The sequence below is a fragment of the Tachypleus tridentatus genome, chromosome 4 (assembly GCF_004210375.1).
Source record: "Tachypleus tridentatus isolate NWPU-2018 chromosome 4, ASM421037v1, whole genome shotgun sequence".
Taxonomy (NCBI): Eukaryota; Metazoa; Arthropoda; class Merostomata; order Xiphosura; family Limulidae; genus Tachypleus; species Tachypleus tridentatus.
In genome coordinates, this window is record NC_134828.1 from 24,364,537 (window position 1) to 24,382,661 (window position 18,125).

Here is an 18,125-nt window from a genome sequence, read left to right on the forward strand (position 1 = left end):
ATTGTGTACTCAGTATTAAATATAAACATAATTAAAATAAAAAATGACAGGTGCTGATTAATAACAATAAGATATATGGTCAAGGTGGCTGTTGGTGTCCACTGTTTTTCTTTTTTCGTGGTTCAGAATTGGAGACAGTGCTATGTTACCTTGACTGCACACTGACAAACACATTGTAACTGGACTTTGCAGTTAAAATGTAGAAAGCCAGTACTAAATTTTAGCATGCAAATAAGAGAAATGTAGCTTTCTATTAGGAAAGGCTGATAAATATATAAATAATAAATTAAATATATTGTAATTATTTAGAAATGTATCTAATATTTGTTTTGTTTAAATGTAATTTGTTTGAACTTGTAGGTCTAAAAAACAAACGAAACGTGAGCAAGTTGGGGAAGAACTCTGTAGAAAAGCTAAAACCAAGAAATGAAGAGAATGTTTCAGAAAGGCCTTTCAGCTTTACATTACATAATTCTGTTCTGAGTTCTCTTCCATTGTCTCCACAGACAGAGAAAAGTTACTTGTCAGAGGCAGGTCCAAAACATCAAATTGAAAACAACGATCAAAAAACAATACCAAACACTTCAAGAAGGCAAAAACCTAACACATATATGCATGTTAGTTCAAGCAGTGACTCTGAAGTTGAGACAACATTTAGGTTAGTACTTGATCCTAAAAGTTCAAAGAAGCAAACTCCAGCTTTGACGAAAAACGACACATTGGGGACTCGTCTCAAGTCTACATCCAGTGCGGGCGTGTCGGATGAAATCATCACAAAATGTGTGAGATTTAGTGATGCTGGGGTGGATGAGTTGATTGATGAAAATGGTGGATGTGAAACTGAAAGTTTTGGTCATGAAATAAGAGATGTTTCATTAAGAAATTCTCTTCTCTTCAATAAGGATAGTTCCAGTTTGAAACAGTCTGACAGAAGTGAAATAGATGTGATTAAAGACAATTTGGAAGTAAGTGAAAGTCAAGAAAATACACAGAAGAATAAAGAGTGTGGGGAAGTGAAAAGCAAGTCTAGTAAAGGAAGAGAAAGAAATACAAGGGGAAGAAAAAATCCATCTGGAACATCTTTGAAAGAGGTTGATGGTTTAGCCAAGGAGAATATTGTAGCTGTAGTGCCAGAAGAAGAAATGAGAAATTCAAGAAGGTCTGAGAAAGCTGTTGATGACCAGTATTTGGAGGACCTAAAGGATATTGATAATAAGTTAGTGTTTAATGAAACTCTTAAAAAGAAAACATATAATAAAGAAGTTAACAAAAAACTGGAATCCGTGACAGATACTTGTAATATATTGAAAAAGTCTTTAAATAGTGAAGCTAAAAGAAATGGAATGAATATTAGGACATCAGACCTGAAAGCTGTTGAGGGAAAACTTAATTCTACCAGTTCTGATGGGTGTGATTCACCTGTGTCAAATGAGGATGAAAAATTGTCCAACTCTAAAACTGAATCAAAAGTACAAGGACCTTTTAAAAGCTGCTTGGATCTACTAAAGTATGCAAAAGGCAAGAACAAAAAGTTTAATCAAGTTAGTTCTACCAAGAAACAGATGGCAAGTGAAGGTGAGTGGGTGCTACCATATAAATGAGTCTTAGATACCTGTTTCTTTAAAGTCTAGTTATTTCAGTATACTAATGACAATAGTAGATTATACTACAGGGTGTTCGGAAAGTCATTGTGCAGTTTTGAAAGCAGCGATAACAACATTCATTCAGTCTATTTCAAGCCAGCAACTGATAGCAGTGTTTAGAAACAGAATAAGATGGATCCAAACCTGTATTGATGCCAACGGGGGTCACTTTCAACATTGTTTATGATTGTCATTCATATTTACCTCCTGTATTGTATATTGAAATATGTCTTAATAAATATACAAGTGCACAGTGACTTTCCAAACACCCTGTAGTTTAAACAATTAAGTACAGGGGCAACTTACAGAGTGTTCACTAATCTTTTCTTATTATATGTTATAATATATAATGATAATAGTAGATTACTTCTAAGTTACACAATCAGATAATGTATCAGCTTCTTGGTAACAGTGTATTACTTCTAGATTAAAAAGGATTGGATACTAGGGCAACTTTAAAAAAATGTTTTATAGTCTGCTGCTTTCAAAATAGCAACAGAATATTGGTTCCAGTGATATTAATAGTAGATTATTTCAAACTGAAACAGTAAGATATTGTAATGAATTTAAGGCTACAATAAAAATGAATATAAAAAAATTATAATTGGACTTGTTTTCAGGAATATGAGTACATAATTATTAGTGGTTTTATCATTTTTTTTATTGAGAAAGTATCTACTCGTGGATATCATTTGTATTGTTATCCACATCCAGAGATTTGTGTGTGTAGCAGGTCTGGTCAAATTGTTGCTGTTAGGTCACCATGGTGACTAAAAATTACATCATGGCTCCCAGTAATTTCTCTCTTTTTTTATTCATGTGATGGGTTAGGCTGTGTTAAATAAAACTTGGATCTCGAACACTTTTAGGTTCTTAGAAGTCCAGAATTATTTTTGCATTTTTTGAGTTCTAAATCAGACTTTGTTTCTGAAGGTTTGAGAGTCAGATTCAGCAGTTCATGTGTTTTTTAAGGATGAAACTCTGCTGTTCTACAGTGTGTTACATATTTTGTGTTATTTTATTATTATTCTTTCTCTCAATTCAACCAATCTGTGCACGTGTTTAGACTCAGATGGGACCAGAGCCAGTCAGTTCAAGCAATACTATCGAGTGGTTGTTGATATCATGCCAATGTTAGCATACATTTGTTGCTTTGAAAGTAAATAAATATATAAATCCCCATTTCCTAATAAAACAATACTGAGGCTAGGCACACCTGGCTCCTAGACTTGAAGATATTTATCAAGACCTAGCACATAATATTTTACTTAACAGCCTATTGTTTAATATCCTCTTACACCGATTAGTTGTGATAAAACATATTTAAATCTGATATGATAAATTGATCTGTTTTTTCCAAAATCACATTTGCTGCAGAAATATATAAGTAAAAAAGAACCATGAACTTCTGTGAAAGCTGTTTTTGTCCTTTGTAGATAGTAAATTGGTCAATCTATGAAAAATAACAAATGCCAAACACATTTTCATATTAGTGAGAGGTAACACTTGCTTTATATTATACACTGTTTGTATTTTACATATAACAACCCTACTTCTCCCTCCCCAGAAGTCTCTACATGTCATCACTATTGATCTCAGGAGGTTAAGGGAATTGCTGACTTTATATGTATATTAATTAAGGTGCTGTTAATTTGTATATTTGTAGTCTTGCATGGTCATTTTAATGACTGTTTTCAGTTAAACAGTTGATGATTAGGGTACTAAGAGAATTGTTGATTTATATTAACTAATATATTTGTTATTCTAGATAGTCAACATATTTTTCTCAGAGAATTGAGGGAACTATTTATTCATGTTAATTACTACCTTTGAAATCCTCTACAGTCACTAGACTGTTGTCAGGGGAGTTAAGAGTGTTGTTGACTCATGTTAATTACTACCTCTGTAATCCTCTATACTCACTAGACAGCTATCACAGGTGTTGAGAGAGTTGATTTGTGTTAATTACTACCTCTGTAATCCTCTATAGTCATTAGACAGCTATCAGAGGTGTTGAGAGAGTTGATTTGTGTTAATTACTACCTCTGTAATCCTCTACAGTCATTAGACAGCTATCAGAGGTGTTGAGAGAGTTGATTTGTGTTAATTACTACCTCTGTAATCCTCTATAGTCACTAGACAGCTATCACAGGTGTTGAGAGAGTTGATTTGTGTTAATTACTACCTCTGTAATCCTCTATAGTTATTAGACTGCTATCAGAGGTGTTGAGAGAGTTGATTTGTGTTAATTACTACCTCTGTAATCCTCTATAATTATAAGACTGCTATCAGAGGTGTTGAGAGAGTTGATTTGTGTTAATTACTACCTTTGTAATCCTCTATAATTATAAGACTGCTATCAGAGGTGTTGAGAGAGTTGATTTGTGTTAATTACTACCTTTGTAATCCTCTATAGTCATTAGACTGCTATCAGAGGTGTTGAGAGAGTTGATTTGTGTTAATTACTACCTATGTAATCCTCTATAGTCACTAGACTGCTATCAGAGGTGTTGAGTGAGTTGATTTGTGTTAATTACTACCTCTGTAATCCTCTATATTCATTAGACAGCTATAAGAGGTGTTGAGAGAGTTGATTTGTGTTAATTACTACCTCTGTAATCCTCTATATTCATTAGACAGCTATAAGAGGTGTTAAGAGAGTTGATTTGTGTTAATTACTACCTTTGTAATCCTATATAGTCACTAGACTGCTATCAGAGGTGTTGAGAGAGTTGATTTATGTTAATTACTACCTTTGTAATCCTCTATAGTTATTAGACTGCTATCATAGGTGTTGAGAGAATTGATTTGTGTTAATTACTACCTTTGTAATCCTCTATAGTTATTAGACTGCTATCATAGGTGTTGAGAGAGTTGATTTGTGTTAATTACTACCTTTGTAATCCTCTATAGTTATTAGACTGCTATCATAGGTGTTGAGAGAGTTGATTTGTGTTAATTACTACCTTTGTAATCCTCTATAGTCATTAGACTGCTATCAGAGGTGTTGAGAGAGTTGATTTGTGTTAATTACTACCTTTGTAATCCTCTATAGTTATTAGACTGCTATCATAGGTGTTGAGAGAGTTGATTTGTGTTAATTACTACCTTTGTAATCCTCTATAGTCACTAGACTACTGTCAGAGGTGTTAAGAGTGTTGTTGACTCATGTTAATTATTGCCTGTGTAATCCTCTAAGTCACTAGACTGCTATCATAGGTGTTAAAAGTCTTGTTGACTCATGTTAATTAGTATCTTTATAATCCTCTATAGTCACTAGACTACTGTCAGAGGTGTTAAGAGTGTTGTTGACTCATGTTAATTATTACCTTTGTAATCCTCTCTAGTCACTAGACTACTCTGTTAGAGAGTGTGTTGAGAGTGTTGTTGACTCTGTAATTAGAGAGTGATTTGTGTTACTACATCTGTAATCTTCTATAGTCATTAGACTGTTAATTATTGCCTGTGTAATCCTCTAAGTCACTAGACTGTTATCATAGGTGTTAAAAGTGTTGTTGACTCATGTTGATTACTGTCTTTGTAATCCTCTATAGTCACTTGACTGTTGCCAAGGGGAATTAAAAGAAATGGTAACCCATATAATTGATACATTTCTAATCTTGTATAGTCACATTGAAAGGCATTTTTTGTAGTCAATGTCAATTGAGACTAAGATTAGTTAATATAATAGTAACATTTGTATTTTTCTTCAGACTCTTCTTCAAGGAGACCAGAGCCAATTGGAGCTGAGGAAAACCCAAACGGTTGTCCAAAAATTATAAAACGTGGTTTGAAACGTACAACTGTGAAACCAGTGGCATTCTGGAGGAACGAACGTGTCGATTACAGACGTACATCAAAAGGTATGTGTTTATTATTGTGGCGGATGTTTTTGTTCAACTTAATTGTTCATATGTGTTTGTAGGAATGATGTTTATAATAAATTATGAATACTCAAATTCTGGTAGCATAATATATTTTTTTTTTAAATTAGAAAACGTATTCAAGGTAAAATTGCTTAATTGGTTTGAAGGTCCTGCACAAAATTTTGTGCATTATTTTAGTATTTGAGTGCATTATAATATGGTCCATGTAATAGAAAAATGTTACTATAAAACAGCTTAACTTCTTTCAATTTTCTTAGATTATATCCTGAAGTTAGTGCTGCTGGTCATTGTAGTTAATAAATCATTGAAAAAATATATTTAATATGCAGAATTATTTTAACACTAAACAGTACTCTTTACTCAAGTCTAAATGTGAAAATATTTGTGTTTACAAAGCTTTGAATGCATGACATTAGGTTGCTACAAGGCAGTATTACTACTTCACTGTGTTCTGTTATTATTTCCATTTTCAGTGTGTTTGTCAGTTTATTTAGTTTTTCAAAATTGTCTCTTAAAATAATAATGATAGTGTAGTGTGTAGTCGTTGTAATAGAACTGACACATCACAAGATTTTAGGTTTCTTTTTTTTCCAAAGAACCAAATCAGGAGAAAAGCTTGGATTTGAAACATGATAAGAGCAGACATTTTGTTCTTGAGTTTAAAAACATGTAGGTGACTCTGCTTTGCATAGAGTTTGAGAGCATGCTTTATGATCCCATATAAATGGCAGAAATGAAATATATTGGTGCTATAATTAAAGTAAAAATCAGATACTGTGCCAGTAATATCTCCTGGGGTGCCAGTAACATCCCCTGGGGTCCAAATAGTGTAATGTCATTAAAGTGAAATCTCTGTACCACAGGAGGGCTTTAAAAAAAAAAGTTGTGTTGAAGTGAGAAATTTGACAGGTTTTTAATCTTTCTTTTTATGATAAATTGGAAAATAGTTTTTAGATATTGATCGAATATTTATAACTCGTTTTAAGGTTTCTTAAGGCTGTGTTTACAGCCTTTCTGTTTGAATAATTCTACTGCAATTTAGATGGTCCTTTCTAATTATCAAGTATAATGTTCCTCGTTGTTCTGTTCACATTCTCTGATTGGTTGAAACTGGTGTGGTTCAATGTTTTTATAATCAAAATTCATATTATTTTTGAATCGGAAATGTAGACAAAAATGCTAATACACACACACTAAGACAGTTCTGTTGCAATATCTAGTCTTTTCTGTGTCAGTGTATTATATTTCTTGTGATGTTGAGCAATCTTCAACATCTCCAGATCATGTGAGTATGATGTTCAGAAAGTTTTACAAATTCTAAATGTAAAGTTATTAACACATTTGTATTTTATTAATAATGCTGTGAAATTGTATATTTTGAATATATCTGTTTTGGTGCATTTTACTTTGTATAAGACAGTAAAACAAAGTTGGTCAACGTCCTTTATATTGGTTAACCCGTTTGCGATGGGTCATGGGTCAAGGCTATGCCATTGCATCTGTGGACTTGTATTAAGAATTTTATTGAACTACTGTTTCATGAACTTATGTCAATAAGTTTGGAATCAAATTGTAAATTATAATTCAAACATTGGTATTATATGTAAGTTAATTTCTTAATTTAAAAGTAAATATTAAAAGAACACATCTAAATGTAGATTTTAGTGAGTCACATGGTATGTTGAATGTAGCACTGGTCAAAATTATATGTTTATGATGTCGAAATATTAGGTGTATAGTTTTGTACAAAATAGAAACTCAAATTACTAATACTATCAAGGTAGAATATTTCAATGAGGACCTTTAGTTTATTGAGATATGGCTTATGTACTAAATCAAACACAGTGGTCCTGTTCACCTCTTTCCATTTTGAAAATGGTCCAGTATATATACACTTATTTCAATATATGACATGTGAATAACTAATCAACTGCTTAGAATGTCCCCACTGTGGTTTTCTTAAAAACTGACATATTCTTTTGATCCAAGATTTCAAGGAGGTAGGTTGTGTCTTTAGATATGCTCGAAGTTTCGTATCTTTTTAATTCTAAGTACATCATAGTTACTAAGCTTAATAAAGTACAGTGGAATTTTATGGTATTAGTATAGTTATTTGTGATTTTTTGGTTTTCAACTGTAAGTTTAAAACCTTAAAATGTTTGATATCCTTCATGTGTGAAATTTTAAGAGGCTTAGCAACTTATGTTCAGCAGCAGTTGAATACAAACATCATAGTGAGAAGAGATAATTGTTTTCTTTATTTCTTGATTTATTGTTCTATATTTTAAGAAAAATAAAGTTAATAATCTATTCCTAAATAGTAATAATCTATATACAAATATATAATAATTGAAATGTGAAGGTATATTACAAAATATTAGTTCACTAAAACACAGTAACGACAGGGAAGGCTAAAAGTCAGTTTTATATCACTGGTATGTAACATGAGTGCACATGCACCACATCAATGCAAGTTATGTAGTGTTAGTTAGGCATGAATAGGATGTCAACTTAATAAAAAATAATAAATATATATGCAAATATATACCTTTATGTGACTCAAGCTACTCAGACTAACCATTTGTATTTTTGTGTTATAATACGTAGTCGTTCTTGCATGAAAAAAACAATATAATTTATATTCATTTTTTTTATGATTATGAGGTTAATCAAGTGACAGGCCCCACATGGTTAGAATATAGAAAATAACACAAAATATATTTTAAGATATTTGGGATGAAGAATGTTTTTCTAAGTATAACATGAAATCACTTTTCACTCAGACTAGTAATGAAACAGACTCTATTTTCAGAAAAAAATCTTTAATAAAAAATATTTCTTGAAAACAAAATCTGATATTTTGTGTACAAAATACTTGTAACCTTTACTAAAAATCTATCAAATTTTGAGAAGGTACACATGATGAATCGAAAGGTATAGTGCAAATGTGTAGACAAATTTGTGTATAATATACCAATACCATAGCTAAAGGATTAATCTAGTTACTGTCTGTTTTATTTCAATATTGACACTAAATATTTGCAGGAACCTACGAGGTAGCTGGAATTCTACCAGGATTTCAAGAAGATTCCTTTTTCACTCAGAAAGGTATTGTTATTATTGTAAACTTGTAGCTTATGTTAGAACCTTGGAATTCCAATGCCTGCTGCACGTACGTATTCAGACAAGATGCAATTACAGGGCTAGGTTTTTAAGGTGTTTTTTTATACAGGGAAGTTTGATTACACATCAGACTAGAAGTGAAGCAAAAATGTTTATCCACTTACCAAAATAGACCAACCTGATAGTTACTTCTGTGAATCGTAAGAGAAAAATGTATTGCTTCTCATGCTTCATTTTCCCTGATATGCTACATTTTTTCTTTCTGTGAACTTGATTGTATACTTAACACAAATTTGTAAGTTTTGAAATTAATTACTTAGAATGAGAAAATTCTGCCAATTTATATTGAGAAAAGTATTCTTCAAATTTTAAATATAAATTTGTTAAATTTGCAGTTGAATGTAATTATATTGTATTCCTTGTTTCCCCTCTCGGTGTGGATTTTTGTACGTGGAGAGGGTTCTGTTTACCTCCTCTGGGATCTAAACATCCACCCACGTGTTTTCTGTGCATGGTGACACGTGAAGGGGAGAAGAGGACCCTGGTGGGTTGAGGAGTCCAACTCTAACACACCACTTTGGTCTTGAATTCTTATAGATGGACAGCCTTGAGTGGTCCCCCTAGGGTCAGTCACCTGGTCCACTTTGGGTGGGGTCAACCAATTACCAATGTTGGATGTTCTCAACAGGTGTTGTGGACATTGTATCTGATGCTGGTGTTTGGGTATAGTGCTCATGAAACCCTGGCATTGCTGCAGTGACGTTTTTGGCATTGTAGTGTGTCCCCTAATAGGGCTCCATGGTGAGTGGGGTCAGTGGGCATCGAAATTTCCCATTATTATGGATCCTCCAAATAAAACGTAAGTAAAATAGTGAGGAAACAGTCCATAGGTAAATGACCACATCTTGAATATTCTGAGCAGCAATCTTCAACATCTGTAACATCTGTACCTTATTTTCTTATACTACATTTTCTTTCAGACAAACCTTTAGAGTAAATGTCTATCTTTTTCATTCAGAAGGAACTAGAGGGACTTGCTGGCTCTCCATAGTCAGTGAAGAAGCTTTGATCTGGTCATATATTGGTGGAAACATCCACATTTTAACACAGTGAACTTTTTTTGCATTCAAAAGCAATTGGGGATGTACCTTTTGAGGTTATGCCTCATGCTACTTTGAATTTGTCACAAGGAGTTATTGTTGAGAGGGATTTGAAGAACATCCCCGAGTCAGAGATTCTCACTGACGTCTTTACCGAAGGAGTTTCTGCAGTGAGGCTTATCTCCACTCGCAAAGATGGAATTACAATGCCAACCAGTGTCCTCATCCTGACATTTACATCACTGCATCTACCTACTACCATCAAGGGAGGTTATCTTAATTGCAGGGTACATCCATACATTACAAACTCTCTCAGATGTTTCCAGTGTCAGTGGCTTGGTCACTTAAAGACACCGTGTCATGGTTCCTTGATCTGTGATTGTTGCAGTGGCAAGGACCACGATGCCTGAGAGTGTGAAATGGACCCTCGTTGCATCAATTGCAATGGCTCTCACCCATCCTACTTTCGTTCTTGCTCTAAATAGTTGGAAGAAAGAGAGGTGCAGCATTTGAAAACAATTCAAAACATTACTTATTCTGAGGCTTGAAAGTTGCTGTCCACCACTTCATCTCAGATGTATACTGCTGCACTTCATTCCACTACTACAGTGGAAGTGCAGACAGATCTCTCTGTGCCTCCAAGAGAATTGTTCTCAAACCAAGAGAAAAGTCTTTTAACCTCCAAGGTTAAAAGGGTTGATGAATCAACTTCAACACCCATTTCTGCCCCTAACATACATTCCAGCAAACCTCAAGATCTGCTTTTTTTTGGTTCTGGGTGTGGGTATTTCCTCGGGTACATCTTCTCCCACCCCAAGATGCAAAATGATCATTTATTCACATTTTGCTTTCTTCCACCAACAAAGACCTGCCCAACTGACCCAGGGAGGATCTGTGGAGGTCGACAGACCTTCCTTGAATAAAGGCAATAAAGTAAAAGAGATGTTGTAAACAGAACTGCTCTCCACCCAATTCACCTACATATAAATAAAAATGGCCACCTTGATACAATGGAACTGTCAAGGTTTACATTCTAATCTGGATGATACCAAAGCACTAATTGCTTCCTTTATCCTGTCTTTTCATACAGGAAACATTTCTGAAATCTGCTGATACAGTCACCTTTCAGCAGTTTTCTTTCTACAGAAATGACAGGCTGTGTGATGGACGAATGCATGGAGGTGTGGCACTCTTGGTTGATCAGCATGTACCCACCCTGTCTTTGCCACTCAACACACCCTTGGAGGCTGTAGCCATCCATGTTTCCTTGAGTCATACCATCACTGTTTGTTCATTCTACCTGATACCTAGAGATACCTATGATCAGTCAGACTTTGATGCTCTCACTGAACAGTTGCCATCTCCCTTTCTAATCCTGGGGATCTTTAATGGACATCATCCCCTCTGGGAAGTGCTGATATCGATGGGAGAAGTTGCTCCGTGAGAGCACGTGCTCTCTGATCACAACCTTTCTCTTTCAATAGTGGTTCTTATACTTATTTTTATGCACCTAGTCAGTCCTTAACTGCTGTTGATCTCTCAATTTGCTCCCACTTTTTATGGAATGTTGACCATAACCCATGAGGCAGTGATCATTTTCCTATAATTTTGAGAGACTGGCCGTGGGCAATGCCACCTGACGTGTGCTCCAGTGGAAGCTGGATTAAGCACACTGGCCCTCTTTCACTTATCTCACAGAATTTGATCCTGCCATCATCTGTAAGCCATCAATAGACCACTGTGTGGCAGCAGTAACTGACTATTATACAAGCAGTTGCTCAACGTACTCCTAAAATCTCGACACATTTTCCACGACATCCTCATCAATGGTGTAATCCTGTCTGTCATGTGGCATGGAAGGCTCAAAAACAGGCCTGGAATACTTTTTGTAGGTATCCCACACTCTTGCACTACATCACTTTCCAGCAGGCCTGTGCACATGCACAGTGGATAAGATATCAAAGGCAGAATGACTCTTGGATCAAGTTCATAACCAGCATATCTTTTACCACCAGTTTCAAAGTCATATGGGACAAGCTTTGAAAGATCAGTGGGCAATATAATTGTGTCCCCCTCTTGATCTTGCTCTCTGATGGCCAGGAAGTAGCTGATACTAGGAGCATTGCTGATACTCAAGGTGAAAGCTTTTGCCATATATCTAGCAGTTCTGCTTCTTCCTCCACCTTCTTAGTCATCAAGACTTGGGAAGAGCAGTTACCACTTTCCTTTCATGCTGATTGTCTCTATGACTGTAATCGTCCCTTTACACTGGTGGAATTCAAACTGGCCCTTCATCGGTCTAGCATAACATCAGTTGGACCTAATGATACGCACTATAAAATGCTGAGCCATCCATCTCCTGCTTCTCTTGCTATTCTTTTGATTATTTTAACTGGATCTAGAGGAGAATGTTTTTCCTGGTGCCAGGCTATTGTCCTACCTTTCTCTCAGCGTGGGAAGGATCCCAAGATTCCTTCAAATTATCGTCAAATTACTTTGACGAACTGTTTCTGTAAGACCTTAGAGAGGATGGTTAATGCTCATCTTGTTTGGTTTCTCGAATCAAATGACCTCTTGCCCCTTTCCTGTGGGTTCCGAAGACAGCGCTCCATCGGGGACCACCTGATTCAACTTGAAACATCAATCAGAAAAGCCTTTCTCAAACAACAACATCTTGTATCAGTATTCTTTGACATTAAGAAGGCTTAAGATACAACATGGAAGTATGGCATTTTGCAAGACCTCTATTTATATGGGTTACGTGGCTATTTGTCCATTTTTGTTAAACATTTTTAATGGACAAGTGATTCCAAGTTTTTTTTGTGGGTTTGACACATTCCCGTTCTTTTCTACAGGAACTTGGAGTCCCTCAGGGCTGTGTTTTGAATGTCACACTTTTCAGTATAAAGATTAATGCCATCACTGAACAACTCCCTCTTACTCTGTTGCAAACAGGCTCTATGTCGATGACTTTCACATCTCTTATCAGTCATCGAACATGAGGTATATTAAGTGGCAGCTACAGACTGCCCTCAGTTGTTTACTGAAGTGGACCACAGAAAACGGCTTTAACTTATCTCTCTCTAAAACCGATTGTGTGCACGTTTGCAGCCAGCGGGCTATTCACCCTGACCCTGAACTCTGTATCGATGAAGTTGCGCTGCTTGTGGTTACTGAGACATAGTTCTTGAGGCTCATCTTTGACCATAACTTGATCTTCATACCATGTATCAAGCAGTTACAAGTTAAATGTACAAGAGCACTGAACATACTCCATGTCCTCTCTTCCACCACTTGGTGAGTGGATTGATGTTCTATGCTAAAGCTATATCGTGCTCTTATTCAATTGAAACTAGACTATGGATCACTGGCCTTTGGCTTTGCCAGGACCTTGGCCTTAAAAATGCTAGACCCTGTTTCCAATCAAGAATTCACCTCTGCACTGGGGCTTTGTGGACTTTCCCAGTTCAGAGCTTACATACAGAGTCTCATGAACCTTTTTTGCACCTCCACCATTTGCAACTGTCTTTACTATGTGCTTTGAAACTTGTTCCTCACCAAAGCATCCCACCTGGGGTTGTGTTTTCCTTCCTTGGTGAGCCATTCTTTTTCAGAACAGATGATCTGCCATTGCTTCTTTTGGCCTTTGTATCCAGGCACAGTTGGATGTATTGGATCTGTCCTTGGATAACATTGCTGTATCCACTTGTCAGCTTATCCCACCATGGCTTCTTACAGTCCCCAAATGTGACCTATCTTTAAGTCATCTGAGAAAAGTAGACACTCCCGATTGGAAATATTGTCTGCTATTTGCTGAACATCTTTCAAACCATCCTTCCATTCCTATTTATACAGATGGTTCAAAATCAGGTGACTGTGTGGGCTCTGCCATGGTTTGTTGTGGTTCAGTGGTTGCATGCAGAATTCCCTCTACAGCTTCTGTGTTCACTGCTGAACCCTACACTATTTCTCTTGCTCTGGATCACATAGAAGCTAAGCAGTACTCAAATTTTACTATTTATACTGACTCGCTTAATTCTCTACTGACCCTGGAATCGCTTCACATTAGTTCACACCATGTTCTTGCCAATATTCAAAACTGACTGGCCCATTTCTCTTTAACAACTACTTATATCCAGTTTTTCTGGATATTGGGCTACATTGGTATTCATGGGAATGAGCTTGCCAACACTGCAGCTAAATCTGTCTGCTCTGGCACTATCACTGCTGTGTCTGTTCCATACATGTACTATGGTCCTGTATTCAAGGGTTGACTCCATTGGCAGTCAACTCAGAATGAGCAATGTGAAAACAAGCTTTTCCAAATAAAACCCTCTGTTGGACTTTGGTCGTCCAGCTTCCATAAGGATCAGAAAGAGGAAGTTGTTCTAAATAGACTATGCACTGATCACAGTTTTTTAACTCATTGTTTTAATTTATCTGCGACTGATGCACCAACGTGTTATCTGTGTAACACTCAGGTCACAATAAGCCACATTTTACTGTTTTGCCGTCGTTACGACTCTCAATCATAGCACCATTTTAAACATGTTTTGTACCAAGGTTTATCCATAACGTTAGACAGTGTTATTGGTGATGGTGACACTGTCCACCTTAGAAATGTTTAGTTTTTAAAGGCCATTTAAGTGTTTTTTTAATTTATACATTAGACCTTTTTTAATGTGATTCCTTTTTAAGAATCAAAGTACATCTAGTTCAATTTGAAATTAGAAAATGGCCGTAACATCAAATAACTTGAAACCAGGACTGGAAAGACCAACTTCAGATGACTAACGGTGGTTATTGAACTTACTTGTTAGTCTTCCTGACGAGTTATGATAATTGCAGTTATGCTGCAGAAAGTCCTTTCCAACTTGTATTGCTGTAGTTTTTTCTTACTGCTGTAGACTAAATGTAAAATTGATTTAATTTTTTTAATTTAAAAATTAAACTATCTTTTGTGTTATCTTAATTTCCTTTTATGAATTCTAATAATTTTACTTCAGTTTTAGCTTTTTACTGGATGTTTGGCACAGATAGCTTAGTTACTTTGCATTATAAAATACCAAACCAATCAACCAATCCTTGTTTTCCAGGTAAAAAGTCTAGAAACAAACAGCAAGCTTTGTTTAAACACAACCTGTCTATCCATGATCATCAGGTGCTTCTAGAAGAAGACATGCAGGAAGAGCTGTATGGTGGCTCCCTGGTAAATGATCCAGAACTAGGAAGGGAAGTTAAGGCTGGTAGGTCGAACTGTATTTTTGTTTATAATGTAATTTTCCATTATTTTCTTGTGAAATCTATTTTGACATGTTAGATTAAGATACCAGATTTGTTGTTTTGGTGGAAACTGTTTTAAAATGTTCTAGCTGTTATTCTTATTCATTAGTATCAGCTTTCACATCCATGGTTTTCTTACTGTCCTTGCTGATTTTGCATTGACGGGTCACTTTATTTTCTTATTTTGGAACTAAGTTCTGATAAATTTGTTAGTGAAAGTATTTATCCTTCCTGAAATGTGAATAGAGTTTTCTTTTTATAATTTTCACACATACACACAGAGATTATTGTTGCAGTTATATGACCAAACTGTATAAAAAGTTTGTTTTTTTCAATCTATCACTGACATTCTGATCAGCATTAATTGAGAATTTTGATAACATGCACATGCTAACTGGTTTCTCAGTGATTGATAATTATCTTGCAATACTGTAGTTTTCAGTCAGAAGACAAACGTTTTTTGTTGTCTCATATGAAGTTTAATGAACAGTTTATTGGTACTTTCCATCCTGTTTAGGCCCGGCATGGCCAGGTTGGTTAAGGCGTGCGACTCATAATCTTAGGGTCGCAGGTTCACATCCCCGTCACACCAAACATGCTTGCCTTTTCAGCCATGGGGCGTTATAATGTGACGGTCAATCCCACTATTTGTTGGTAAAAGAGTAGCCTAAGAGTTGGCAGTGGGTGGTGATGACTAGCTGCCTTCCATCTAGTCTTACACCTCTAAATTAGGGACGGCTAGCGCAGATAGCCCTCGAGTAGCTTTGCGAGAAATTTAAAAACAAACAAACAAACCATCCTGTTTACAGAAGCAGAAATCCTTAATATTCCCTTCAAACTGTTAATGACAGTATGTCTGTCTCTTTTGAAATTTAGAATATGCTATAAACATCCATTTGAAGATTGTTCTGGTTGTACCGAATCTAGTTATTTGTTTAATTCTCGTGGGTGTAGTTTTTCAGGTGTTAAAGAAGTTATATTGTTTACTTTTTCCATTGAACTCTGAAGTTTCATGTTGGTTCTTTCAGTTGATAGTTGAGATTTGTTTGAAACAATAAATATTAATAAGCTTATGTGTAATTGTAACATCTTCACAGACTAATAGGGTAGGATCAGGTGAAGTGTTGGATTATTCTAAGAATGTCTTACGTAGCAGATACCGTGTTACAGTGCTGCACTAAAAAAATAAAATATCTGTGTGGATACTTAATAGCTTTTATAGAGTAGTGAGAAAAATAGAAACAGAATTGTACATGAAGGGCTTATGATGATTTACTCTTAAACAAATTACTGGTGGCAATAAAGTTAATTGTGATAGGAGTAACAGTTAAAAGGAGTAACAAGACTTCACAAGTATAATATAACATAATATATTCTTGAAATTATTTGTACTTTGGGAAACTCCATAATTACAGAACTGAGAAAAACCAAAAAATTCGAGATCAAACTTATGGGTTTCTAAAATCAACAAATTGGATTTTGTTTCCCACATCAGCAAGAGGCCATTGTGTAGATTTATGCTTAATAATAAAAAATATGGCCTATATAAGCTGTGAATATTATTTAAAACAACCAACAGTAACAAAGTGTAACTTACATTTCACACATACGATCGTTTTTTAGTCTAAATGAAATAGAATTTCTTTAAAATTTTTCCAATTGTATTGTAATATTTCCTTTTCTATTTTTGTTTTATGGTGGGTCCTGTGCCGAAACTGTTGGCTTTATATGCAGAGATGCCAACCATTACGATTTGAGTGTAATCATTATGATTTTGGTGTATACATTACGACTATACGCTCATACAGACAAATATTACAACTTGTTGCAACTCCCAAATTATTATATATTATATAGGCCTATACAATAAAGTGATAAATTGTTCCTCCAGGGCTTAAAAGGGGTGAAAAGAAAATTTCTAGTGAGATACAAATACATTTTGATAATAAATAAAAGACATGGTCCAAATGGCTACTTGCGATAATCATGTTTGTACTTGAAATAATAAAAAATATTTGTATCTCCGATGTCTACCAATAGTTTGAGTGTGGTGCTTCTCCATACTGGGTACGTGGGGGAATCCATAGTTACATCATCAGTGCTTGTCAGCCAATCAGCGCTCGCGTAGATGGGTATTTCTCGTTTTCTAAGCGGCATAGAAACACCAATGCGATCTTTCACAAGATGGATAAAAAGAGGCCTCGTTCACCAAATTTTCTTGTTTCTGTCAAATCTAAAAGGACTAAAAATGTGAATCAAAATTTTAGGAAAGAGTATAGTACAAAATATCTGGTCATTGCATCAAAAGTCAGTGACAGTCATGGGTTTTGTACAGTTTGTCACATCGATTTTTCTGTGGTTCATGGTGAGATAAACGATTGTTTCAGACATACAAAATCAGCATTTCACCAACAAAAGGCTGAGGCAAAGACAAAAACGATGCAGTTAATGACATTTATGAGTAAGAATTCAGAATATGAAACCATAAATGAAAGTAAAGGTTGCAACAGCTTCAAAACTGTTACAATAAGTGTCGTAAACATGATATAAACTAGTCATTACACAAAGGGTTTTTCTGCTTACTGTTTCTGCATGTTCAGTGTTGTTTTACCAGTATATTTGTTACTCTCAACTAAATAAAAGACATAATTTCAAAAGAATTTTTAAATTTATTTATTAAATACACAAAACACAGTCATAAATGAGCAATCTATAGCAGTAATAAATAATAATAGTTATAATAATAATATAATAATAAACAGCTTAGAGACATTGGTCAGGTCTAGTAGCCGCAAATTATAAAGGGCTTTGTCTACAATCATAAAGCTTAGTCATTTGAAATAGTTGGCATCTCTGTATCTGTCAAATTTACTTATGCTCATATTTCACTTTTTTTTTTCACAGTGGTTGTTCAAGTCACAAGGCCCTGTCATGGAGAGGTCCTACAGGGTTTCCTGCCAAGGAGGAAGATTCATTTAGACTATGCAAGAGTTTCCAACTCTCCAATTTTTCCATGGGAATTTTAGTGCTTGGTCCATTACAGGAGAAACCCTGCCAATTTGCCCATGCTGATTCACTGGTTAGTGTCT

General features: G+C 35.2%; 1 protein-coding gene across 1 annotated transcript; it reads left to right on the top strand.

Annotated features, from left to right (window-relative positions):
• Nucleotides 1-296: 296 nt before the first annotated feature.
• Nucleotides 297-18,062, top strand: LOC143248082 (uncharacterized). The gene is made up of 5 exons (XM_076496518.1): nt 297-1,575; nt 5,357-5,506; nt 8,576-8,638; nt 14,850-15,011; nt 17,941-18,062. Exons 1-5 carry the CDS (start codon nt 312-314, stop codon nt 18,060-18,062), a joined length of 1,761 nt encoding a protein of 586 aa, XP_076352633.1. The 5' UTR covers nt 297-311.
• The last annotated feature ends 63 nt before the right edge of the window (nt 18,063-18,125 follow it).